This window comes from Neomonachus schauinslandi, chromosome 13, assembly GCF_002201575.2.
Source record: "Neomonachus schauinslandi chromosome 13, ASM220157v2, whole genome shotgun sequence".
Classification (NCBI taxonomy): Eukaryota; Metazoa; Chordata; class Mammalia; order Carnivora; family Phocidae; genus Neomonachus; species Neomonachus schauinslandi.
Genome location: NC_058415.1, coordinates 6,350,406 through 6,378,053, shown reverse-complemented (window position 1 = coordinate 6,378,053; position 27,648 = coordinate 6,350,406). Strand labels below are relative to the sequence as shown.

Sequence of the window (27,648 nt, the reverse complement as noted above, 5' to 3'; positions counted from 1 at the left end):
TTCACTAGTAACACAAAGATCCAGGAAAAAGGAAAAAAATATTAATATATCACAATAGATTCTTCAGATTTTATCTGAGGAATACAAAGTTAGTTTAACCCTCAAAAAACCAATCAATGAAACACACCATATTGACAAGATGAAGAAGAAAACCTATATAATCATCTCAATATATGCAGGAAAAGCATTGAACAAAATTCAACACTCATTAAAAACTCTGAGCAAACTGGGAATAGACGAACTTTTTCAATCAGATAGAGTGCATCTGCAAAAATCAAGCTAACACCACACTTTGTGGTAAAAGAATGCATTCCCTCTGGGACTGGAACAAGGCAAGTATGTTTACTCTCTCGTCTACATTGTACTGGAGGTCCTAGACAAGGCAATGAGGCAAGAAAACAGAAATAAAAGAGACATCGTATCGGAAAGGAAGAAATAAAACGGCCTCTACCCATAGATGACATGATCATGTAGAAAAATCCTAAGCAATTAAAAAAAAAAAAGCTACTAGACCTACTAAGGGCATTTATAATATTGCAGGATGGATGGCCAAAATACAAAAATTTACTATTTCTATATACTAGCAACAATTAAAAAGTAAAATTACTAAAAATACCCCTTAAAATAGCATAGAAATAAAATACTTAGGGAGACATTTAACAAGATATTTATAAGTGTTGTACACTAAAAACTACAAAATAGTGTTGAAATTTAAAAAGACCAAAAAATGGTCAAAGACCTAACATGAAAGCTAAAACTATAAAAGTTCCAGTTTTGAAAATTTAGACTATCTTAAACTTGGAAAAGGCAAAGATTTGTTAGATACGATGCAAAATACCCCAGTTATAAGAGAAAAATTGATAAGTTGATCTTCATCAAAATTAAAAACTTACCTCTTAAAGATATTTTAAGGAGGGGCACCTGGGTGGCTCAGTTGGTTAAGCGTCTGCCTTCGGCTCAAGTCATGATCCCAGGGTCCTGGGATGGAGCCTCCATATGGGCTCCCTCCTCAGTGGGGAGCCTGCTTCTCCCTCTCCCTCTGACCCTCTCCCTCTCTGCTTGTGTACACACCCACTCTCTCTCTCAAATAAATAAAATTTTTTAAAAATAAGTTTAAAAAGATACTTTAAGGAAATGAAAAGGCAAGTCACAGAGTGGGAGAAAATATTTGCATTTCATATATCTGACAAAGCACTTGTATCAAGAATTTATGAAGACCTCTAATAATTCATTAATTAAACTAAAAAACAGGCAAAAGATTTGTACAAACACTTCATAAAGGAAGATGCATGAATGACCAATAAGCGTATGAAAGGAGGCTCAACATCATTAGTCATGAGGAAATGCAAATCAAAGCCCCACAGTAAGATAGCACAACAGTCTCCCTAGAAGAGCTGAAATTGAAAAGACTATGTCAAGATATATGCAGGTCAGGATTCCGGTGGTAGTCTTTTTCACTTTATGGCTAGATATACTCAAAAGCCAGATTTGTAAAAAACATGAACGTAAAAGTTTGAAAGACTGGTAATTCTAAGTGTTGGTGAAAATATGGAGCAGCTGGTTCTCACTTAGGAAAAACCACTTGACAGTTTCTTAGGAAGGTAAATATACACTTATATGCCACAGCATTGCCACTCCTACATATTTACGTAAGAGAAATAAAGGCATGCTCACAGTGAAACTTGTACATGAATGTTCACAGCAGCTTTATTCCTAATACAATGGAACGCTATGCAAAAAGCAAAAGGAACAAATTATTGAAGCAACAATGCTGATGTATCTCAGAACCCTTATGCCAAGTGAAATGAGCCAGACGTAAGAGGATGTACTGTAGGACTCCATTTATATTAAGTTTTACAAAAGAAATGACATCCATAGTGATAACAGTAATCTGGGCCTGGACTGACTTGCAAATGGGCAAGCCACCACTAGTCATTTAGAGTCTCCTTTTAATATGAAACTATTTACTACCATCCTTGCCCTAGAACAATTCAAAACCACTTTCTGAACCAGTCAGGGGCTTTATCATTCAAGCCCACCCAAGAAAACAGAAACCACCTCAGGTATTTTAACAGTAAATTTAATATAGAGTGTTAGATTTGTATTAGAGGACTGAAAAAGAAAAAGTCAAATAGTAAGGTAACACAGAGATTAAAATAAAAAAAACCCACAACTTTAGGAAGCAGCTACCATGCCTACACAAAGGAAAGAATTTGAGGTTATCAAAACCTAGAAGCTTGGAGGAAGGGCCCCGTGGAGCTGGGACCTAGACTGCTGCCTGCCCAGCTGGTGCTGGTACTGCGGGATCTTGGGGGAGGGCCCCCCAGAGATGGGACTCAGACCTTTGAGGAAGGGGCACCAGACAGCTAGGACTGGTATCTCTAAGGAAAGGTGATGGTTGCGGAAGCTGAGGATAAAACAAAAATCATTGTTAGCACAGTTATAAATATTAAAAGATAAGCATTAAACCGAAGAACTAATATACACCCTAACATACAAATTATTAAAGTGTGTAGGGAAGTATACAGCTATGCAAATGGCACACTTGGTTAATCTCATGCTTTTCTTCTTCTTTTCTTAAGAGTGGGGGAGGGGCAGAGGGAGAGGGAGACTCTCAAGCAGGCTCCATGCCCAGCATGGGGCTCAATTGCACAACCCTGAGGTCATGACCTGAGCTGAAATTGAGTTGGATGCTTAACTGACTGAGCCGCCCAGGTGCCCCAATCTCATGCTTTCCTAATTTGGACTTTTGATATGTGTATACCAGTGAGCTAATAAACTGTATTTTTGTTTTCAAACTACAAGGAAAAACCTATAATTCAAACTGGGCTCAAGTGCATCGTGGCATTTTAGCCTAAGCATAGGCAATTATCAATGGTGCATTTTCAGGTAACACCAGCAGACTTATTCCACCACTAAACCATGATGTAATCTGTCATTTTGTATCTAAACGGGTGGCTCCCCATATTTAGAAAGACAACTGAATGTACGGGCACCTGGGTGGCTCAGTTGGTTAAGCGACTGCCTTCGGCTCAGGTCATGATCCTGGAGTCCCTGGATCGAGTCCTGCATCGGGCTCCCTGCTCGGCAGGGAGTCTGCTTCTCCCTCTGACCCTCCCCCCTCTCATGTGCTTGCTCTCTCTCATTCTCTCTCTCTCAAATAAATAAATAAAATCTTAAAAAAAAAAAAAAGACAACTGAATGTAGACTACCCAGGAACTGGTAAAAAAAGTTCAGACATATTTATTAATGCATTGTAAATGTATATGATATAGATACATGTGAAAAAGAACCTTTGTCCTAAGAAACAACAATGCCAAATAGGAATAAAAGTTTTAACTGTAAAGAACATTACAGTACATATTTGAGAAAGACACTAGAGAAGGATTTCAAATGATGCTTACCTCCTAATTAACAGTGGAAAGTAAGGATTCCACTTTGAATTCTTTGGAATAAGTTTTTCTCTAATTTGTACCATTAAAAATATTTCACATGTGGACATAAAGTGGAAAAATACACCACGAACTTAGTGTTATAACATCATATTGAGTTGAAATACACAAGCACATCAATGGTAAGATTTCGACAGTATTCCATAGGACTGTTGCCAGTGGTTCTCGACCTTTAACTGACTTCACTATGAGCTGCAGGGCCTGTAACAACGCAGATTGCTGAGCCCCACACCCAGAGTTTCTGATTCAGTAGGTCTGGGGTGGGACTTGAGAACTGCATTTCTAACAAGTTCCCAGGTGCTATGGACACTGCTGGCGAGGTCGGCACTCTATTCTGACCAAGCCAAAACAGTATCACATTACATCGGCACCTTCAGAGTATGTTGGAGAGTGTGTGACTCAGAGACATTCACTGAACTCTCTTTAAGTCCTAGTAAGACTGTGGAAAGATTTCTGACCAGTTACTGTAATAAAACTCAAGGAATTGAAAGAGTACCTACGATTACAGTATAAGAGCTCCTCCTAGGAGTGCTAGCTGGTTTGTTCTTTTTGAGATGGTGGGACGGACGTATTGGCATACTGGAGTGAACCTCCCTGGAGTGAGCCTAATAGTCACGGGGCGTCAGTCTGTATGCCATACAGTGGAACGCAGAACACACCATAATCCATTTAGATGAAGCCGGAGAGAGTTTCTAGCATAATGACAAGCATCAGCAGGTAATTCTTAGATGTCGACATGGATCATGCCACCTCCAGTAACATCTTCTTCAAATATAAAAATGTAGGAAAAATTGGGGTTACCAAAGAAAATACTAAGATTCCTGTTACTATCATAAGGTATTGCAAAATACCTGCAAATACTTTTAGATGGTGTTCACAGCAAAGAACCCACAAGGACAATTACCAAAAATAAAGTAAAATAAATACATTAAGCTTTTATTAAGGTAGTATAATTCCTATGATGGTTAGTATATCTCAGTCACAAATGATGGTACTTGTTTATGTAAGTTTTTGTATTCAATATATGGAAAACATGCAATACTGAGTTCTTCTATTGTACATCCTTTAAGACAACACTTTTCTGAGTATCCTCTGCGTTTTCTTTGGGGATGATTCCCCCAAAACACATTGCTTAAGGTTTTAATTTTGTTTGTATTTTTCTTCTGAATTTCTGAAATTTCATGAATATACTGATTGTTATCTTGTGATGAGGGAAATTCTCTTGTCTTGTTAGGTGGCAAGCCGGCCCTTGTATATCTATACTCAGGCAGTGACGACATCTTCAAACTGTTTATCGCTTCTTCCTCAGAAGCAGAAGTAGAGACTGTTGAGAAACAAGAAAAAAATCCTACTTTATTAAAATCTTCCTTTAGATGAAAATTTAATCATAATACTAGAATACTAAATTCCACTAATTATTTTTTTAAGATTTATTTATTTATTTATTTATTTATTTGAGACAGTGAGCACACCAGCGTGGGGAGGGGCAGAAGGAGAGGGAGAGAATCTCAAGCAGACTCTGTGCTGAGCACGGAGCCTGATGCAGGGCTTGATCTCACAAGTTGGAAGCTCAACCGACTGAGCGACCCAGGGGCCTCTAAAGTCTGCTAATTATTAAAAAACAAGTAATCATTGGGGTGCCTGGGTGGCTCAGTGGGGTGCCTGGGTGGCTTAGTCGTTAAGCGTCTGCCTTCAGCTCAGGTCATGGTCCCAGGGTCCTGGGATCGAGCCCCGCATCGGGCTCCCTGCTCTGCGGGAAGCCTGCTTCTCCCTCTCCCACTCCCCCTGCTTGTGTTCCCTCTCTCGCTGTGTCTCTCTCTGTCAAAAAATAAATAAAATCTTAAAAAAAACAAAAAAAAACAAGTAATCACATTTTAAATAATAAAATGGGTTTCAAAAGCAATATATATATTTTAACTAAAATAGTTTAAGTAGTGTTTTCCTATAAAAAAGCTTAGAGGGGTGCCTGGGTGGCTCAGTCGTTAAGCGTCTGCCTTCGGCTCAGGTCATGATCCCAGGGTCCTGGGATCGAGCCCCGCATCGGGCTCTCTGCTTGGCGGGAAGCCTGCTTCACTCTCTTCCATTCCCCCCTGCTTGTGTTCCCTCTCTCGCTGTCTCTCTCTCTCTGTCAAAATAAATAAATAAAATCTTAAAAAAAAAAAAAAAAGCTTAGAAATCTTTGCACATTTTTTATGCAAAGACATTTTTTATTGAGATATCATTCACATGTCATAAAATTCAGTATTTTAAAGCGTACAATTCAGTGTTTTTTAGTATATTCACAAGGTTATGCAACCATCACCACTATCTAATTCCAGAATATTTGTATCACCCCCAAGAGAAGCCCCGTACCCATGAACAGTCATTCCTGTTTCCCTCTTCTTCCAGCCCTGGGCAACCACTGATCTACTTTTCATTTCTAAGGATTTGCCTATTTTGAAAATGAAATCATACCGCACACATGTGGCCATTTAGGTCTGATTTCTTTCACTTATCCATGTTGTACCATGTATCAGCATTTTATTTCTTTTATGACTGAATAGTTTTCCATTGTATGGATAGATCACATTTTGTTGATCCATTTATCAGTTGATGGACATTTGGGTTGTTTCCACCTTTTGGCTATTATGAATAGTGCTGCTGTGAATATTCACATACAAGTTTTTGTGTGAACATATGTCTGTAATTTTCTTGGGTATATATCTAGTAGTAGAACTGCTGGATCTTAAGGTAAATTTGTTTATCTTTCTGAGAAACCACCAAGCTTTTCCACAGTGACTACATCATTTTACAGTCCCACCACTGATATATTAGGATTTGAGTTGCTCCACACCCTCATCAACACTTGCGTTTTCCATTTTTGATTATGGCCATCCCAGTGGATGGGAGGCCATATCCCACTGTGGTTTTGATTTGCATTTACCTACTGACAAATGATGTTGAGCATCTTTTCGTGAGCTTATTGTATATCCTCTTTGTAGAAATGTCTATTCAAATCCTTTGCCCATCTTTTACTTGGGTCACAGTAGTCCCCTCTTATCTGCAGTTTCTCTTTTCCTGGTCTCAGTTACCTGCAGTCAACTCTGGTCTGGAAGCAGATGATCCCCCTTCTGACAGAGCATCAAAAGATCAGTAGTAGCCTAATGCTATGTCACAATGCCTGTTATTAACCTCACTTCATCTCAGCACACAGGCATTTTATTATTTCACATCGCCACAAGAAGGGTGAGGACATATAACATATTTTGAGAGACAGGGACCACATTCACATAACTTTTATTACAGTATATTGTTATAATTGTTATATTTTATTATTGTTGTTAATATCTTACTGTGCCTTATTTATAAATTAAACTTTATTGTAGGTATGCATGTGTAGAAAAAAACAAGGAATAAACAATCCTCAGTTTATGTAAGGTTTGGTACTATCCCTGGTTTCAGGTATCCACTGGGGGTCTTGGAGTATATCCCCTGTAGATAAGGGGGGACTATTGTATTCGTCTTTTTATGGACTTTTTTTTTTAAAAAGATTTATTTATTTATTTCAGAGAGCGAGAATGAGAGAGAGCACATGAGAGGGGGGAGGGTCAGAGGGAGGAGCAGACCCCCCGCCGAGCAGGGAGCCCGATGCGGGACTCGATCCCGGGACTCCAGGATCATGACCTGAGCCGAAGGCAGTCGCTTAACTGACTGAGCCACCCAGGCGCCCCCTTTTTATGGACTTTTTATAACCATTTTGTTCATCATTGAAATATGAACAGATGAAGAAGTGATACGCTCAGTGAACTGACTGCTATTATACTGCTCTTAACTCATTCAGTATTACTGGAAAGAAATTAAATTCAGAAGGTAATTACGTGGAGGCTTTTTGGATTTCCATCATTGCCCTTGCCTATCTACTGTCCCTTCCAGAAGAATACATTTGCCTATAAGCCCTGCTGTAGAGCCAGCCCTTAGACAGCCCTGCTCTGAACCACAGGACTCCACCCTACAGCCACAGTTGAACACTGTACATGACCTCAAAGAAATCAGTCTACCATGGTGGCCAGCAATCCATGCCATGTGAAAACATGGTGGCCCAATCGATGTCCTCTCTCTGAAGTTAAAACTAACAAGTAGTGAGAAATAAAACTGAAAGGGTACTATGAAGCTTGTCATGACAAGCTAAAGTCATAAAGAAACATAAATACTGAAGGAGAAAAGATTCAGAGAGAGAGAAAAAAAGAGAGAAGGTGGTTTTTAAAGCTGATGTGATTCCTCAGGCTTTCCAGAGACTTTCCAAGTCCTTTCCTAGATCTTGTTTCTTTTTTTTTTTTAAGATTTTATTTATTTGACAGAGAGAGACACAGCGAGAGAGGGAACACAAGCAGGGGGAGTGGGAGAGGGAGAAGCAGGCTTCCCGCCAAGCAGGGAACCCGATGCGGGGCTCGATCCCAGGACCCTGGGACCATGACCTGAGCCGAAGGCAGACGCTTAACGCTTAACGACTGAGCCACCCAGGCGCCACCTAGATCTTGTTTCTAAAATAACTATCTCCCCCACCATTTTTTCTCAAAGTTATTTAGGTGAATCCCTGTACCTTGTAGTTAGAGTCCTTTTAGAACACTATTTACTAACTTTGTGTTTAAAATGCTTAAGCTGAATTGTGGAACATTAAAACTTTAGGATAGACATTAAAGATATTGAATACTAAGTCATCTAAGACAGATAAATATGTGATGAATTAAGGTGTGTCATAATTAACAGAGTACCCTGAGGGAAAAAGGAAATTAGGTTGTCCAGGCAAATTGAAGAAAGAGCTTCCTGTTGGGATGTGCCATGTTCTGTGACTCAAAGGGTAAAAAAAGACAATAAGAAGGAAACTTTTTCATGAATGAAGGCAGCTAAAGACTAGTTAATGAAACTATATGTCGGGGCGCCTAGGTGGCTCAGTCGTTAAGCATCTGCCTTCAGCTCGGGTCATGGTCCCAGGGTCCTGGGATCAAGCCCGAATCGGGCTCCCTGCTCGGCGGGAAGTCTACTTCTCCCTCTCCCTCTCCCACTCCCCTTGCTTGTGTTCCCTCTCTCGCTGTGTCTCTCTCTGTCAAATAAATAAAATCTTAAAAAAAAAAAAAAGAAAAGAAACTGTATGTCAAATTGGGGAGGTAATTTAAAGAGAAACAAGCTCTACTCACCAGAAAACAGGAAAGGTTAAACATGACTATTCAGATCTATGAATTTGAAAAAGAACAACAGAGAGGACCCAAATTAGTAAGAAGGGAAGAAATCAGTGAAATACAGAACCAAAACACTACAAATGTTCAGAAACCCAAAACGTGGTTCTTTAAAAGGATTAATAAAATAGATACAACCCTAGCCAGACTAATCAAGAAAGAAGAGATAAAAATGAATGACAAAAGGGCGCCTGGGTGGCTCAGTTGGTTGGGCGACTGCCTTCGGCTCGGGTCATGATCCTGGAGTCCCGGGATCGAGTCCCGCATCGGGCTCCCTGCTCGGCAGGGGGTCTGCTTCTCCGTCTGACCCTCTTCCCTCTCGTGCTCTCTGTATAAAAAAAAAAAAAAAAAAAAATGAATGACAAAAAAAGAACAGATATAACTGAGTATTTAAAATAGATGAATATTATGAGTGTTACATATTTAAAAATCAAAATGAAATGGATGAATCCTTAGAAAAATACAAGACGACTTAATTGACAGAAAATTTAAAAAGACAGACATAGATGATTTTATATGTAGGTTCCATCTGCTTTTCAAGAACAGTAAGTTCTAATCATATACAAGTTGTTCCAGGAAAAGAGGAAAAGAGCAAAAGCTGCTCAGCATATTTTATGAACCTAGTATATTTTTTATTCCAAAACTAGATAAGAACAATGTGATTTAAAAAAAAAAAATCATGTGAGCCCATTTACTTATAAATGTTTATTTGGAAGTCCTAATAGTTAACTGAATCTACAAACATATTTTACAAATATATTGAAGTGTTTATTCCAAAAATGCAAAGATAGGCCAAGATCCCCAAATCTATCAGTGCAATTTGCCACATGACTAGATTCCCATATTCACTCTCAATTGGGTTTGCTTTCTACTTTGTAAGAAAATGAAAGCAATCATAAGAGAACTTGCATTTGGTCCCTTCACCATTTTTTTAACTCATCTTTTAACATCTGTACCCATACATTCTGCCTTCCTATTTACATAGGGGAACTTCCACTCTAAAGCCAGTTCCTCCATTTAGGGACCAGATCTCATCTCCTCTTGCCTAACTCCAGGGTATCACTCCAGCAATTCCTCTATACCCTTCATCATCAACTCTTCGCTCCTAAAAGCAAAAAAAAAAAAAAAAAAAAAAAAAAAAAATTTCTCCCACTTAAAAAAAGCCAAAACCACTTCTCTTGGCCCTGCTTACCTTGCCAGTTATCGTTTTCTCCCCTCTGTAGCAAAACTCCTTGATAGTTTTCCATTACTGATTAATTCCTCTTCTCTCATTCTGCCTTAAACCCTTTCTAATCAGGCCTTTGTTCCATCATTGCACCAAAACTTCTCTTTTCAAGGTCATGAATGATCTCTATATTACTAAATTCAACAACCAGTTCTCATCTCATCTGACTCATCAAAAACATTCCTTCTTGATACACTTTATTAACTTCGTTTCCAAGAGGCCACATTCTTCCCACCTGACTATTTGCTCCTTTTCTATCTCCTTTTTGCAAATACTTCCTCCAGCTGTTTGATGTTGATGTCCCCCAGGGCTCAGTCCTTGGCGCTCTTCTCTGTGTACCTTCTCTTGGTGGCCTCATCCAGTCTTATGGCTCCGAGAATCATCTATACACCCACGACTCCTAAATTCCTATCTTCAAGTGAGATTATTTCCATAACCCAGATTCATATATCCTACTTCCTACTCATCGTCTCCACTTCAGTGTCTCAAACTCAACATGTTCAAAACTCCATCTGAACTTGTCAAAGTCCACATGCCCCACACTGAACTGCCAATATTGTCTTCAGACCTCTTCCACCTGAGGCCTTTCCTACCTCAGTTGATAGAAACCTATCCTTCCAGATGTTTGAAGCAAAAACTTTGGGATCACATTAAAAAAAAAATATTGGCATCATTTTTGAGTTCTCTTTTTTCTCATATTTCACATAAAATCTGCCCAAATATACCTGGAATAAAACAATTTCCACTACCTCCACTGCTCCCACCTCATCCAGCTGCTATCACTTCTACTACCACACCCCCAGAGGAAGCCTCTGCTTCTGCTCTTGCCTCCCCACAGCCTGTCCTCAATGTGGTAGCCAGAGCGATCCCTTTAAAATGTCAATTAATGTCACTCCCCTGCCTTCACTCAGAGTAAAGCCAAAATCCTTACAGTGGTCTAAACAACTTCACTAGGCTGGCCTGTTACCTCTCTCTCTGCTTCAGCCACACTAGCCTCCTTGCTGTTCCTTGTGTAAACAGGGCAGAAGTGTATTTGCTCTGCTCATTCCTTTGCCTAAACACTCTTTCCCCAGATATCTGCTTGGCTGATTCCTTTATCTCCTCCATTCTCAAACCTCATCTTTTCAATGAGGCCTACCTTAACTACACTATTTAATCCTACACCCCATCCTCCAGCACCCCCATAACTCTTGATCTCCCTTACCATGTTTCACTCTTTATTTTTCTATAACCCTTATTACCTTCAAATATTTATTTATTATGTTCATTTCCTATGCAAACTCCATGAGGCCAGACATCTTTGTCTGCTTTGTTCACTGATAAATCCCAAGGGTTTACAGCAGTGCCTGGCACTTAGCAGGTACCCAGTAAGTATCTGGTGAATTAATAAAAGAGAAATATATTATTATGCAAAAGAATTCCCTCCAAAAGTCCTTAATAAAGTTCAGCCCTACTTATAATGATTAAAAAAATATCAAGCTCCCTTATCTTGGTGGAGATTATATAGCAAAAACTTACAAATATTATACCTAATGGAGATATTTAAATGCATTCCCCTTTAAAATTGGGAACATGACAAGATATCCCACTATCACTACTACTTACCAGCACTAGAGGACCTGGCCAATGCTAGAAGAAGAAAGAAGAAAGAAGAAAGAAAGAGGAGGAGCAGGAGACGACGACGACTGGTGTAAGGTTTAGAAAGGAAGTGACAAAGTTATTATTTGCAAAGGATAGAAAAATCTGTAGAAACAAACTATTAAACCATTAAGATCATCTGGCATAATTACTGGATAAAGATCAACCTGTAAAAATCAATTGCATTTCTCTAAACAAAGTCACTAACAAAAATATAATTAGCAAGTATTTACAATAGCAACAAAAACAAAGTCTTTTTTAAAAGATTTTATTTATTTATTTGTAAGAGAGAAAGAGAGTGAGTGAGCACAAGCAGGGAGAATGGCAGGCAGAGGGAGAAACAGGTTCCCTGCTGAGCAGGGAGCCGGATGCGGGACTCGATCCCAGGACCCTGAGATCATCACCCAAGCTGAAGGCAGATGATCAACTGACTGAGCCACCCAGGCATCCCAACAAAAGCAAAGTATTAAGTATTAACTTAACCAACAATACAGAATGTCTCCACTGAGAAAACTTTAAAATTCAAATAATAGAATATGAAAATATTCCATGCTTTTAGTTGTGATTACTTTATATTAAAAAGATATAAATCCTCTTCAGATTAATCTATATAATGCATCTCAATTGAATGCATGGACCTCAATTAAAATTCTAGATGATTTTTACTTTTTTCATTATGCTGTGCTCCCCACAAGTATAGCTATCATATGTCACCGTATGATGCTATTACAATACCATTGACTCTATTCCCTATGCTCTACTTTTTATTCCCATGACTTAGTCATTACATAACTGGAAGCCTGTATCTCCTACTCCCCTTCACCGATTTTGTTATCCACTCCACCTCCCTTTCCTCTTGCAACCATCAGGGTTCTCTGCATTTGTAGGTCTGATTCTTTTTGTTTGTTTTTTCATTTGTTTTGTTTTTTAGATTCTACATACAAGTGGAATAATTTGGTATTTTTCTTTCTCAGTATGACTTATCTCACTTAACATAATACTCTCCAGGTCTATCCATGTTGTCACAAATGGCAAGATGTCATCCTTTTTTATGGTTGCATAATATTCCTGTGTGTGTGTGTGTGTGTGTGTGTGTGTGTGTGTGTGTGTGTGTACCACCTCTTCTTCATCTATCAATGGACACAAGTTGCTTCCATTTCTTGGCTATTGTAAATAATGCTGCAATAAACACAGGAGTGCATATATCTTTTTGAATTAGTGTTTTTGTTTTCTTTGGGTAAATACCCAGAAGGGGAATTACTGGATCATATGGTAATTCTATTTTTAATTTTTTTAGGAACCTCCATACAGTTTTCCACAGTGGCTGCAATAATTTACATTCCCACCAACAGTGCATAAGAGTTCCTTTTTCTACACATCCTCGCCAATACTTATTTCTTGTATTTTTCATTTTAGCTATTCTGATAGGTGTGAGGTGATATCCTATTGTGGTTTTGATTTGCATTTCCCTGATGATTAGTGATGTTGAGCATCTTCTAATGTGTCTGTTTGCCATCTGTATGTCTTCCTTGGGAAAATATCTATTCAGTCTTCTGGCCATTTTTAAATTGGATTTTGTTTTTTGGTGTTGAGTTAAGTTCTTTATATATTTTGAATATTAACCCCTTATTAGATATATTATTTGCAAACATCTTCTCCCATTCAGTAGGTTGCCTTTTTGCTTTATTGATGGTTTCCTTTGTTGTGCAAAAGCCTTTTATTTTAGTGACGTCCCAATAGTTCATTTTTGCTTTTGTTTCTCTTGCCTTAGGAGACATCTAGAAAAATGTTGCTATGGCTGATGTGAAGGAAATTACTGCCCATGCTCTGTTCTAGGAGTTTTAAGGTTTCGGGTCTCACATTTAGGTCTTTAATCCATTTTGAATTTATTTTTGTGTATGGAGTAAGAAAGTGGTCCAGTTTCATTCTTTTGCATGTGGCTGTTCAGTTTTCTCAGCACAATTTTTGAGACTTAAGAGACTATCTTCTACCCATAGCATATTCTTGCCTCCTTTGTCATAGATTAAACATGTAAGTGTGGGTTTACTTCTGGGTTTTCTAGCCTGTTCTATTGATCTATGTGTCTATTTTTGTGCCAGTATCAGACTGTTTTGATTACTATAGTTTTGTAGTATATCTTGAAATCTGGAATTGTAATACCTCCACTTTATTCTTCTTTCTCAAGGTTGCTTTGGCTATTCGTTTTTTGTTTTGTTTTGTTTTTGGGGTTTTGTGTGTGTGTGTGTGTGTGTGTGTGTGTGGTTCCACACAGATTTTAGTATTATTTGTTCTAGTTCTGTGAAAAATGTTGTTGATATTTTTATAGGAATTGCATTGAATCTGTAGGTTGCTTTGGGTAGTATGGACATTTTAACGATATTAATTCTAATCCATGAGCATATCTTTCCATTTGTGTCATCATCGTTTTTTTGTTTTTTGTTTTTTTAAGATTTTATTTATTTATTTGACAGAGAGCGAGAGAGCACAACCAGGGGGAGTGGCAGAGGGAGAGGGAGAAGAAGGCTCCCTGCTGAGCTGGGAGCCAGACATGGGGCTCGATCCCAGGACCCTGAGATCATGACCCGAGCCGAAGACAGATGCTTAACCGACAAACAATAAAAAATATGGATGGGGAGCCCGGGTGGCTCAGTCGTTAAGCATCTGCCTTCGGCTCAGGTCATGATCCCAGGGTCCTGGGATCGAGCCTTGCATCAGGCTCCCTGCTCCGCAGGAAGCCTGCTTCTCCCTCGCCCACTCCCCCTGCTTGTGTTCCCTCTCTCGCTGTCTTTCTCTCTGTCAAATAAATAAGACCTTAAAAAAAATGGAAAAAAATTATTGTTTAGTAGATGGTGTTTAGAAAACTAGCTCCTTTTGTAGAGAAAAGTAAGACTTATTGAAAAAACTAAGATAGTAATCCTAGCCAGAACAGACCAAAGTGGTCTCCAGAAGAATTAAGAACCTAATGTGAAAAGTAAATCTATAAAGTTAACAGAGGGAAGAAAAGGACCTCTAAAATAAAATTTCAAAAGTATGAACAATAAGGCAAAACACTTACATAAACCTAGTTATGTAAAAATTAAGGTTTTCTGTCATACACCAATAGATGACCGAATGGGAGAATATACTTGCAGGATCTAAAGCCAGCAACTATTGTATATGGTACAATAACGCCTACAAATCAACTGAAAAATGACAATTCCAATTAAAAAATTATAAACAGAAAACTTTCAGAAAAAAAACCTGCAAAAGGTTTTAGCTTGCTCACATCCAGAGCAAGTTAAAACACAAATAAGATGCCATTTCATTCTATCACACTGAAAAAAGTTAAAAACTGTGTAATGCTAATTGTTGGCAAGGATATGAGGACACAGGAATCTGCGTGTGCTGGCGGCACCGTGATAAACGGGTGTAGCCGTTCTGCAGGGTAACCTGACACACCCCAAGCAAAGCATACATATGTTTCATTACATAACGATTTTACCCCAGGTATAGACCCCTGAGAAACGTCCACATGGGTCCTTACTGGAGCACATACAATGATTTCCACTGTGGCGTTAGTGGCCGGGAGTTGGAGGCTATGCAAGTTAGGTGTTCATTGCTGAGAGGATAAGTAAAATGTGGGGGAATGTATATGAATATTATGGAGCAGTCTGAAGCAATGTTCACAAAGCAACAATGAAAGATAGATCTTAAATACCATTTACATGTATTTTAGGGACGCCTTGGTGGCTCAGTCGGTTGGGCGTCCAACTTGATTTCCGCTCAGGTCATGACCTCAGCGTCGTCAGACTAAGTGGTTCATAGCCTCCACACTCAGTGGGGAGTCTGCTCCAGATTCTCTCTCTCCCTTTTCCTCCACCTCTGCCCCGCCCCCCACTCATGTGTGCTCTCTCGCTCTTTCTCTCTAAAAAAATGAATAAATAAATCTTTAAAAATACCATTTATGTATATTTTTTAAATACTTGCACAGGAAACAATGCACAATTTGCAAAAAACATATATAAATATAATAAACACTTTGGAATGGTTGTCTATGGGAGGAGAACAGGAGTGGAGAAAGGAGATGTGAAGACTAATCATCTTTTTTTTTTAAGTTTTATTTATTTGAGAGAGAGAGAGTGAGAAGAGAGCACAAGCGGGAGGAGGGGTAGAAGGAGAGAGGGAAAAGCAGACTCCCCAGTGAGCAGGGAGCCCGACGCACGGGGCTCGATCCCAGGACCCTGAGATCATGACCTGAGCCGAAGGCAGATGCTTAACTGACTGAGCCACCCAGGTGTCCCAAGGCTAATCATCTTCTAACACACTGTGTAATGTACTTATGATTACTGTCTAGCTTCACTATTCTGTAAGCTTCACGAGGGCAGGAGTCTTCACTGATACCTGAGTAAAATTCTGCACTCTTATAACCCAAGCACCAAGAAAAATACCCAGCACATGCTAGGCATTCAAATTTTGCTGAATTAATATATAAAGAAAGAGATCCTGTACAGCCCATTTATGAAAATGCTATTCAAAAAACAAGAATAGATGTATAGGGAAATATGACCCATCCAACTGCAATAGGGGATATGGATTATGAAAAGCCGGTGATGAAGCATTAATGATTTCGCCTGGCACTAAGACCTAGGCAGCACCATATCAGCCAGAAATTAGAAATATGATGGGGTAAGTCTTGGAGACATGGCCCATACCCTCAAGGATCCACTATCAAGAAGCATACAATTTCAGATTCCAGTTATATATGAGTAGTTCTGAAAAAAATCATTTTTAAATATCAGTGCACTAAATTATCTTTTCCTATGTCAGACTCAAATAGATCATAAGATTAAAATTGTTGATAACTGACTTGATCTAACATAGAAATGTATCCTGCTAGTATAATCTAATAAAAGTTAACTTTTCAGCAACATTCAAATGAAAAAGAAATGGCATAATTACATATTCTATATTGAGAACACATACCTCTTCTCTACAACTTCTAATTATTCATTGAAAATTAACAGGATATATTGAATGTCATCTTTCTTTACAGGTCTATAATTTCTTTATGAATTTAATTTTTTTAAAGCTTTTATTTATTGGAGAGAGAGAGAGAGGAGAGAGCACAAGTAGGGGGAGGGGCAGGCAGAGGGAGAAGCAGACTCCCCGCTGAGCAGGGAGCCGTGGACGCGGGGCTCAATCCCAGGACCCCGAGATCATGACCTGAGCCAAAGGCAGATGCTTAACCGACTGAGCCACCCAGGCACCTCTAGGTCAATAATTTTTTAAAATTTACCACAAATACATATTGATAACTTAAATCCATTTTTCATTCTTCCACACATTGTAAAACAACTATGGCTTTATGGTCACATGACATTTCCACCTTAGAAAACAGTATTTATATAGTTGCCACAGTAACATGTTTCATTGGTATGACAATTCTAAGATGCTGATTTTTATTTCCTACAAATCTTGTTTCACTGCAGCTCCCTCCTCCTTGAACTAATGACACTTATTTCTCCAGGGAAGTGTGAATAACACCTAAAACAAAAGGGTCATTGTTCAGCTCTAGTGTATGTGCTACTGAAGCAAGCATAGCTCTGAGTTTTAAAGTTGGCTCTTAAAAAAATTATTAGTCTCCAGAGCAGTCTTTGTTGAGAAAAGGGATTCCAAGCTCTTTTTAAATAACAAACTCAAGTTTGGATGTCTGAATGTAAAATTTTGACTGCGGTATAGGTAGCGAGAGCAGCATCAGGTATCTCTGGGGGCTTGCAAAAATGTAGATGCTCAGGGCCCCACCCACTGAACCAGAACCTGCCCATTAACGGTATTCCCTAGGTGAAACACATGCACATTAAAGTGTGAGAATCACTGAATTAAAGTACAAGTGGAAGACTGGGGAGAGACATTTCTTCCATTATAAGAGCAAAATAAAGTGAGTTTATATGTAGGGCAAAAATGATCAAGAATCAGTCTGAAGGTTTCTGTTGTCTTTCAAAGTTTTCATCCCCTTAGCAGCAATAGGAAGAATGGAATAAGTTCCATTAATTCATTGATTCATTCATTCATTCAATAAGTTAATGAGTGCCTATAATGTGGGAGGCAGTTTTGGTTTGTTTCAGTCATCTACATCAGGGTGGTTTTTGGGGGTGACTGGCCACTCCTTTCCTTCATTTCAGAAATCTTGCCTTTTGCAAAATTTGTCCAAATCAAATTAAATTAATTGAATGACTTTAAAATGCAATAATTTCAATGATACTATGCTATGGACAGCCTATAGATAAAGTGCATTTTCTTTTAAAATGACAAACCATGTTGGTACTAAAATGTAAATATATAGTTAGAAGACAGCAATGAATCTGAAACAGGAATATTCTTCCTAAAGACTGCTTAAAAGCATTAAGTATACATTCAATATACATTAAGCACCTACTGTGTGCTAGGCCCTCTGCTAGGCATTTCAGATAAAAACATGCATGAAACAATCCCTGTAACATGGTCTGGTATACAGGACTGACCTTAAGGGAGAGACCTATGCACAGTCACCCAGACCCAGTGCTGAGGAGGACCTTGCATGCTCTACTGTCACAGTCCTGAAATGCTCAAAAATTTTATCTTGCAAGTGGAATGTTAAGTACATGAACTTTTAAGTGAAATCTGTTGGGAGAATGGACCATGTGTATGAGCAGAGGAGAAACACACCAAAAAAGGGGGAAAGAAAAGCTATATATTTGAGTACCTTTATTGGCCCTTTCCTGATTTTGAACAAGGAGCCCTGCATTTTTATTCTGCACTCGGCTGGCCCAATTATGTGGCTGGTCCTGATGATGGTCAAAGAGATCTATGTGTCAGATACTGTGGTAGATGGAGAATGGAGGGAGTAGCTATGAAAGGGTCAGTGATGACTTAACAGGGAAAATGAAACCTCAGAAGCTCTGAAGGACGAAGTGGGGTGACACCTTGCCAGGTGACAAGTGTACTCCAGAAAGGGAAAGCTAAGGAAGAAGCAGCAGCATTCTTACATAAATGTATAGATTTATAGGTGTACACTTATTTGCTCTAAGTTTAAAAAAAAAAAAGCTTCATTGAGGTTTTGCATATCCGCGATATACTGGGTTATAAAAATTTTTCTTTATCTGTGTACTAGGCACAAATTCCATCTCCTGGGGAAGCTCAGCACCTGGCAGTGCAGATGAGCAGAAGAGTTCAAGGATGAGCAAACATGCCTTCCGTTTATATTTTTACCTGGGTTCATTTGGCCTCTCGCCCAAGCCGGGAAAGTGGTTTGGGAGCTTTCCGACCGGTCGGGGATGAAGGTTTCAATCTCCTTGTCCTGGGGAAACAGCGGTGGCTTGGGGGTTTCCTCCTCGAAGTAGCTCCAGTTGACATTGCCACAGAGTTTTATTATTTCCTTCAGGAGGTGCGTGCCGCACAGCCTCCTAGCTCTGCTGATTTCGCTCAGCTCACGGGAGAACCGAATTAACAGGAGCCCCAGACACAGCAGACACACACAGAGGAGCCGCGGCATCCCTGGGCCCTCGCCGCCAAGACCGCCGGGCGGTCTAACTGCCGCGGGTCCCGCTCCTCCCGGCACCTGCGCTCGTGCCCGCGCCCGCGCCCGCCCGGTCCGAGCCGCGCACGCGCCTGGCGGTCCTGCCAGCGCGTACGGACCTCGCGAGAACGCCGAGGCGCGAGGCGCGAGGCGGCAGGCGCGAGGGGCGAGATGGCCGCGAGCTGGCTTCCTGCGCTCCCCGGGTCCTCGGAGCATGGTAGGTAGCGGGCTCTAGTTCTTAAAATCCTTGATTCGTTTTCTTTGCCCTCCCCTCTAAAGAGGAGCATCCGTTGACACGTGGGGCCCCCGTTAACCGGTAAAATCAGAAAAGGTGTTGCGCCTCCCAGCGGAGTGCATTTCCCGCCCGTTTGCCTGGCTGGTAACGGGGCGTCGCTTCCTCAGACACACCTCCTCTCGTTTCCCTCCAGGTGTACATCGCGGGAGGTTTGTTCACGTTTACTCGTGCGCTTGTTTGATTACCTCTTCCTTCAAGTCCCCACGCGCCCTGCAGGCACGGCCGGGCCCGTGTTTGCTTCCCAGGGTAGCTCGGGGCCCCGCCCGCCGCCGGCATCGGACGTGCTGGAGCCTGGACGCGCTGGAAGGCGCTGAAACGTGCGCTTCTCAGTCGGAGTCCGAGCGCGCTGGAGGTCCCCGCCCGCTGCTCGGGGAGGAACGGCCCTGAGCCTCGACCTCGAGACCGGGGGCAGCAGCTGGGATGCTGACCTGCTACCGTCGGCGATAGAGCAGACAGGACTGTCTGTAACTAGCTTGTGACAGGGACCCCGCGGGGTTTGCCTCTAAGAATCCCAGTATTTTGCTAAACCAGGAGGGAAGGGACGGGGAAGTGCAGCGCCGTGGGGACGGGTGGCTTGACCATTGGGGAGGAGATCTGCTTGGTGCGTTGGCTCGGGAGGACGCACTAGCGGCCACCAGGGGGCAGTCGGGGGCCGCTGGGGGGGAGGCGTGATCGCCGCGGGGGCGGGGGTGCCCGAGCCCGGCGTGCGTCCGGGTGGGGTCCGTGTGGGCTCCGAGCGGTCTCCTGCTCCTCTCTGCCGTGCGCTTCCGGGTCTTCGTCTCCGTGGTCGGTTTCCCCAGCGTTGCCCTGCTGCCCAGTGGCACCCCGGAGCGCCGTTCAGTGAGCTGGGCTCGGAGTTTTTCAAAGGTCAACGTGATTTGATTAGCACAATGTCATCACCTTCCTTAAAACACAGCTACTGTCCAAACTGTGGTGCGCCGTGAGTTCTAGCCAGAGCTCCATCAGGGGAGCCCTGTGAGAACGGACAACATTCCTTATGCGGAGAGGAAGACTGGAAACAAAGTTCTGCTGACCTCTAGTGAGGGAGGCAAGCACCTGAATTGAGGGGACCATTCAGGCTGGGGTGGTAGGTGTCATGGTGGAGAGCCTTTGAAAACTATGGGGACGGGATGGTTTGGTGCTAAGACCCTGGATTTCAAACACAGCATAATGGGGGAGCTCCGTTAGAATAGTGTCTGATGCTAGATTCCCAACCCAGTGACAGAACTGGATTCATATCGATTTGTTAAAAATAAAGAAGAGGGGCTCCCGTCTGGGTGACTCTTGAACTCAGGGTCGTGAGTTCAAGCCCCATGTTGGGTGTGGAGCGTACTTCAAAACAAATCAAAGCAAAAACTAAAGAAGCTGGGTATGTCTTGCACAGCAAAAACTGCTTGCAAATTCATACCTGTTACACATAGACACACATTCTTTTAGGAATAAGGAAGGTATGGTTTATATCTCACACAAGCAAGTAGAGGGGTTATGTTTGGGGGGCACTTTTCCATCTATAATGGAGGAAAATGTGGCTAGAAGTGGTGTGTATGGAAGATGAGAGTAACTGAGTCATTGGATGGTGGTGAAAGACCTCAGTGTCATCAGTTCAGTGTCACATGAGAACTAGTGGGTGGGGGGAGGCAACCTTGAAGCAAATGGAGTTCTGGAACTGACAATGAGCAGTGTGCTGGGGTACAAATAAGATGAATGGAAGTGGTAAAATCGGGAAGAACGGTTCCATGATGAAAGTGAAAAATGTTGACTTTCTCCCTGAGGAGTTACGATCTATCGGTCTCTGCTTCCTCAATGAGAAAAAGCTCTTTAAGGTGGCCTTGGGAGGACATGATTACCCTCAGAGGCTTGGTTGTGATTAGCCATGCCTCGGGATTTGGGATATAGGGATTGGTGTCTTCATCTCGTGTAATTCTGACTAAATACTAAGATGATACCATGCTGGTTTATCATTTTGACAAATGTTCGTATCATTTCACAGGTTATTTTGTGTACATAAGTGTTTTGTAAATTCTAAAATGGTGAGCCTAAATGTGTTCCTTTACCAATCTAGCTCTTTTCTAAGATAAAACATTTTCTTCTTCAGTTATCTACATGACTATACATTTATGTCACTTAAAAATACTTACTTGAATCTCTTAGAAGCATGGAAGTACTCTAACTTGAAAAATAATTGAGTTTATTTAAGCCCCCAAATCCAAATGTATTTGGTAGTGAACCTGACTCTTTTCAAACACGATTTCAACAAGACAAAAAAGCCACTTGGGCTCAAGTAGAAAACTGCAAGGTTTGTGGTTTAATGTTAACATGGTCTACATTGGCAAGATCAATTAAAACTTTTTATTCCTTTGTATGTACCTGGTGTTAGGTGTGTATAAAATGAGTTATGTTGTTAAATAATTAAGCTTTTTATAATCACTATGAAGTTAATAAGGTTAAAATGCAATTGGTGCAATGATAGCATTAATTTAAAAAAAGAGATTCTTTAACATTTTAAGAAAGGGTTGATTTTTGAGAGAAAGCATATTGTAGGGAGACTATGTACTGTTACAGAACAAACGAAGAATGTAAACACTAATAATGATTTCTCACGTTCTAGTAACCAGTCATGGTTGATTTGGACATTGATAAATGCATCATGGAGAATATACATGAAAATAGGTGAAAAATTTAACAATTACTCTATAGTGTGCCTATATTCAGAAAAATTATTTTGTTACAACCCCCCTTTTTTTTAAACAACATAATTATATTGATAACTTCCTTTTCCTTTTGTTGGGAAAGTAGTACCTCCTTCAAAGATGACTGCTTGTCAGTGTTGTCTTCAGCTCTGATGGCAAATGAGGAATGTTTTGTGACATCATTTTTAAGGTTCCTGCATGTTGGCTGATGGAAGGTGACAAGATTTTCTGTTACGTTTAAAAAGACAGGTGGGAGGTATGAAAACACATTCATGTCAAGGTGAATCAGGAAAATTATAAAATTTTGTATAGGCCAAAAGTTAACTGTTGCCTCAAGATAATTAAACTTGCAACAGAATCAACTAGTGTCCTAATATCTAAACAGCTTACTTATAGTTGGGCAGTGTGACTTAGTACAGTATTATCAAGGTTCTGTTGCCTCTGACTAATCCTAAGACTGTGCTAAAGCTTGCACGGTGATACTGTAGACTCCCCTGACACTGTTTTGGTAGAGGGCTCCTTCCATCTGCATGTGCAGGGTGGGGCTGAGCACCGGCAGCCAGTGAGGTCTTGAGCCAGGCCCTGCAGGCTGCTGTTAACACTGGTGGGCAGCAACCAGCAGGAGGTGCAGACCAGCAGCCCAGGCGCTCTCATTCACAGCAGCTCTTCCTGGATGTTGGAGAACCTCTTACGGTATTTCTCACACATAATCATCATGATATCTAGGAATTCGATGGCAAATAACTTCACCTTTTCATTGCTTACCCATTAGGCCGTGCTTTCTCTAAAGAGTTGGCTCAGCAGCAGCCAGACTCCTAGCAGGTGAGATCAAAACAGGCCCAGCATCCTGGACTTGGTTTCTCCAGCCTTTCTCTAGGGACTGCAGCTGCTGTCGCCTACTGCCTTCCTCTGTGTCCCTATCCTGGGTTTCAGAATACTCTCCCTTCCTGGCTCCAGGGAGCTTTTATAGCACTTGGCTTAACACTCAGGTCTTGAGTCAAAGGTCCCAGCTCCACCCCTTTCCCCAACAGCTTGCAAAAAATTTGCTTTCTCCACACTTTCACCCTCTGCATCCCCCTCACCACATCCCCTTTCTCTTTGTGCTCTCAGTATTCTACTCTTGCTTGTTTTAAAATTTGAATTTACCTCTTCTTCTTCCCTCCTCTACAACTATTTTTATGCTTACTTAAATATTTGTAGTTTTTAATGTCATTTTCATATCTAAACTATGTTATGGTTATTATTGAAAATATAGTTGAATAAAATGGGGGGCACCTGGGTGTCTCAGTTAAGCGTCTACCTTTGCCTTAGGTCATGATCTCAAGGTCCTGGGAGCAAGCCCTGCATTGGGCTCTCTGCTCAGCGAGGAGCCTGCTTCTCCTTCTCGCTCTGCCCCTCCCCCTGCTTGTGCGCGCTCTCTCTCTTTCGGTCAAATAAATAAAATCTTAAAAAAAAATAAAAAAATAAAATTGACCTGTAAACTCATTAGCTAGAGATAGTCTTGGTTTAACACTTACTGTATAACCTATTATTTTTCCAAATTACCCCATTTATTTCTGTTTCATGTTCAAGCAGTAAAAGCACAACAATTAGATTGATTTCTGTAGTACCTTGTACATCCATCTATGTATTGTGATGGATGCACAGAAAATTGTTCACAAAAGAAAGAAAACTGATGATGTTTAAACTAAGTTCTATGAAAAGTATTAAAATTCCCAAAATATCACTTTAGGTTTGTAAAATAATGTATGAAGTTTACATGGACTTTTCCATTCCTTATTGCAGAGGACTGGAATTCTAAGCTTAGTATCAACTTCTACTCTCTTGAGATCCTGATAAGGATTAGGAAAACACATGGACCTCTGGTGTTGTCTCTTAAGTCTTAGCATTGGATCGAAGATCTTATATTGGTAGGTAATCAGACTGTATCACTTTCTACCAATTTCTTATTTTCTTTTGACTTCCCTGGGTGATTGGTGAGTTGTTACCAGCTATCTGAATATTTTTTTATTTGAAATTGAATTATTATCTCTAGATACTGGAGAACACACACACACACACGACAAAGAAAAATTGATAGGATTTCACAATCCCAGGAAGAATATGCTGGTAACACATATTCATGTAAAAACCTTTTATCTTTATGATGGATTTGTGGTATTTTATGTTTGTTGCATTTTGTGATCAGGTTTTTAATTGCTTTAAAAAAACTTTTAGATTTAAATTCAATTTAATTAACGTATACTGTATTATTAATTTCAGGGGTAGAATTTAGTGATTCATCAGTTGCATACAACACCCAGTGCTCATTACTTCAAGTGCCCTCCTTAATGCCCATCACCCAGTTACCCCTTCCCTCCACTCACCTCCCCTCCAGCAACCTTGTTTGTTTCCTATAGTTAAGAGTCTATTATGTTTTTTTTCCCTCTCTGTTTTTCTCTTATTTTATTTTTCCTTCCCTTACCCTGTTTTATTTCTTTTTTTTTTTTTTTTTAAAGATTTTATTTATTTATTTGACAGAGACAGAGATAGTGAGAGCAGGAACACAAGCAGCGGGAGTGGGAGAGGGAGAAGCAGGCTTCCTGCCGAGCAAGGGAGCCCGATGTGGGACTGGATCCCAGGACCCTGGGATCATGACCTGAGCCGAAGGCAGATGCTTAACGACTGAGCCACCCAGGTGCCCCTTTCTGTTTTATTTCTTAAATTCCACATATGAATGAAATAATATGGTACTTGTTTTTCTCTAATTGACTTATTTCATTTCGCATAATACCATCTAGTTCTATCCATGTGGTTGCAAATGGCAAGATTTCATTCTTTTTTTTCAGTGTGTGTGTTTTTTTTAATTTATCTTTTTTAAATTATTATGTGATGTTAATCACCATACATCACATCATTAGTTTTGATGTAGTGTTCCATGATTCATTGTTTGCGTATAACACCCAGTGCTCCATGCAGAACGTGCCCTCTTTAATACCCATCACGAGGCCAGCCCATCCCCCCACCCCCTCCCCTCTAGAACCCTCAGTTTGTTTTTCAGAGTCCATTGTCTCTCATGGTTCATCTCCCCCTCTGATTTCCCCCCCTTCATTCTTCCCCTTCTGCTATCTTCTTCTTCTTCTTCTTTTTTTTAACATATAATGTATTATTTGTTTCAGAGGTACAGATGTGTGATTCAGCAGTCTTGCACAATTCACAGCGCTCACCATAGCACATACTCTCCCCCGTGTCTATCACCCAGCCACCCCAACCTTCCCACCACCCACCACTCCAGCAACCCTCAGTTTGTTTCCTGTGATTAAGAATTCCTCATATCAGTGAGGTCATATGATACATGTCCTTCTCTGATTGACTTATTTCGCTCAGCATAACACCCTCCAGTTCTATCCATGTTGCAAATGGCAAGATTTCATTCCTTTTGATGGCTGCATAATATTCCATTGTATATATATACCACATCTTCTTTATCCATTCCTCTGTCGATGGACACCTTGGCTCTTTCCACAGTTTGGCTATTGTGGACATTGCTGCTATAAACATTGGGGTGTACCTACCCCTTTGGATCCCGACATTTGTATCTTTGGGGTAAATACCCAGTAGTGCAATTGCTGGATTGTATGGTAGCTCTATCTTCAACTTTTTGAGGGACCTCCATACTGTTTTCCAGAGTGGCTGCACCAGCTTGCCTTCCCACCAACAGTGTAGGAGGGTTCCCCTTTCTCCACATTCCCACCAACATCTGTCCTTTCCTGACTTGTTAATTTTAGCCATTCTGACTGGTGTGAGGTGGTATCTCATTGAGGTTTTGATTTGGATTTCCCTGATGCTGAGTGATTTTGAGCACTTTTTCATTTGTCTGTTGGCCGTTTGGATGTCTTCTTTGGAAAAATGTCTGTTCATGTCTTCTGCCCATTTCTTGATTGGATCATTTGTTCTTTGGGTGTTGAGTTTAAGAAGTTCTTTATAGATTTTGGATACTAGCCCTTTATCTGATATGTCATTTGCAAGTATCTTCTCCCATTCTGTTGCTTGTCTTTTGGTTTTGTTGACTGTTTCTTTTGCTATGCAAAAGCTTTTTATCTTGATGAGGTCCCAATAGTTCATTTTTGCCCTTGCTTCCCTTGCCTTTGGTGATGTTTCTAGGAAGAAGTTGCTGTGGCTGAGGTCGAAGAGGTTGCTGCCTGTGTTCTCCTTTAGGATTTTGATGGACTCCTGTCTCACATTTAGGTCTTTCAACCATTTGGAGTCTGTTTTTGTGTGTGGCGTAAGGAAATGGTCCAGTTTCATTCTTCTGCATGTGGCTGTCCCAATTTTCCCAACACCATTTGTTGAAGAGACTGTCTTTTTTCCACTGGACATTCTTTCCTGCTTTGTCAAAGATGAGTTGACCATAGAGTTGAGGGTCCATATCTGGGCTCTCTATTCTGTTCCATTGATCTATGTGTCTGTTTTTGTGCCAGTACCATACTGTCTTGATGATGACAGCTTTGTAATAGAGCTGGAAGTCCAGAACTGTGATGCTGCCAGCTTTGCTTTTCTTTTTCATCATTCACTTGGCGATTCGGGGTCTTTTCTGGTTCCATACAAATTTTAGGATTATTTGTTCCATGTCTTTGAAAAAAGTGGATGGTATTTTGATGGGGATTGCATTGAATGTGTAGATTGCTCTAGGTAGCATTGACATCTTCACAATATTTGTTCTTCCAAACCATGAACATGGAACATTTTTCCATTTCTTTATGTCTTCCTCAATTTCTTTCATGAGTATTCTATAGTTTTCTGAGTACAGATTTTTTGCCTCTTTGGTTAGATTTATTCCTAGGTATCTTATGCTTTTGGGGCAATTGTAAATGGGATTGACTCCTTAATTTCTCTTTCTTCTGTCTTGTTGTTGGTGTATAGGAATGCCACTGACTTCTGTGCATTGATTTTATATCCTGCCACTTTACTGAATTCCTGTATGAGTTCTAGCAGTTTTGGGGTGGAGTCTTTTGGGTTTTCCACATAAAGTAGCATATCATCTGCAAAGAGTGAGAATTGGACTTCTTCCTTGCCAATTTGGATGGCTTTTATTTCTTTTTGTTGTCTGATTGCTGTGGCTAGGACTTCTAATACTATGTTGAATAGCAGTGGTGAGAGTGGACATCCCTGCTGTGTTCCTGACCTTAGGGGGAAAGCTCTCAGTTTTTCCCCATTGAGAATGATATTCGCTGTGGGTTTTTCATAGATGGCTTTTATGATATTGAGGTATGTACCCTCTATGCCTATACTTTGAAGAGTTTTGATCAAGAAAGGATGCTGTACTTTGTCAGATGCTTTTTCTACATCTATTGAGAGGATCATATGGTTCTTGTTCTTCTTTTCTCAATGTATTATATCACATTGATTGATTTGTGGATGTTGAACCAACCTTGCAGCCCAGGGATAAATCCCACTTGGTCGTGGTGAATAATTCTTTTAATGTACTGTTAGATCCTATTGGCTAGTATTTTGGTGAGAATTTTTGCATCCATGTTCATCAAGGATATTGGTCTGTAATTCTCCTTTTTGATGGGGTCTTTGGTTTGGGGATCAAGGTAATGGTGGCCTCATAAAATGAGT

General features: G+C 40.5%; 1 protein-coding gene across 1 annotated transcript; it reads right to left on the bottom strand.

Annotated features, from left to right (window-relative positions):
* Positions 1-4,417: 4,417 nt before the first annotated feature.
* Positions 4,418-19,038, bottom strand: INSL6 (insulin like 6). The gene is made up of 2 exons (XM_021694428.1): positions 18,756-19,038; positions 4,418-4,776 (listed from the first exon to the last, which is right to left on the bottom strand). The coding sequence occupies exons 1-2, from the start codon at positions 19,036-19,038 to the stop codon at positions 4,418-4,420; spliced, it is 642 nt and encodes a 213-aa protein (XP_021550103.1).
* Positions 19,039-27,648: the final 8,610 nt, after the last annotated feature.

Coding starts and splice junctions, on each gene's coding strand:
- INSL6 (XM_021694428.1), bottom strand. CDS start 19,038: ATGCCGCGGCTCCTCTGTGTGTGTCTGCTGTGTCTGGGGCTCCTGTTA. Junction 4,777..18,755: donor GAGAGGCCAAATGAACCCAG/GTAAAAATATAA, acceptor GTTTCTCAACAG/TCTCTACTTCTGCTTCTGAG.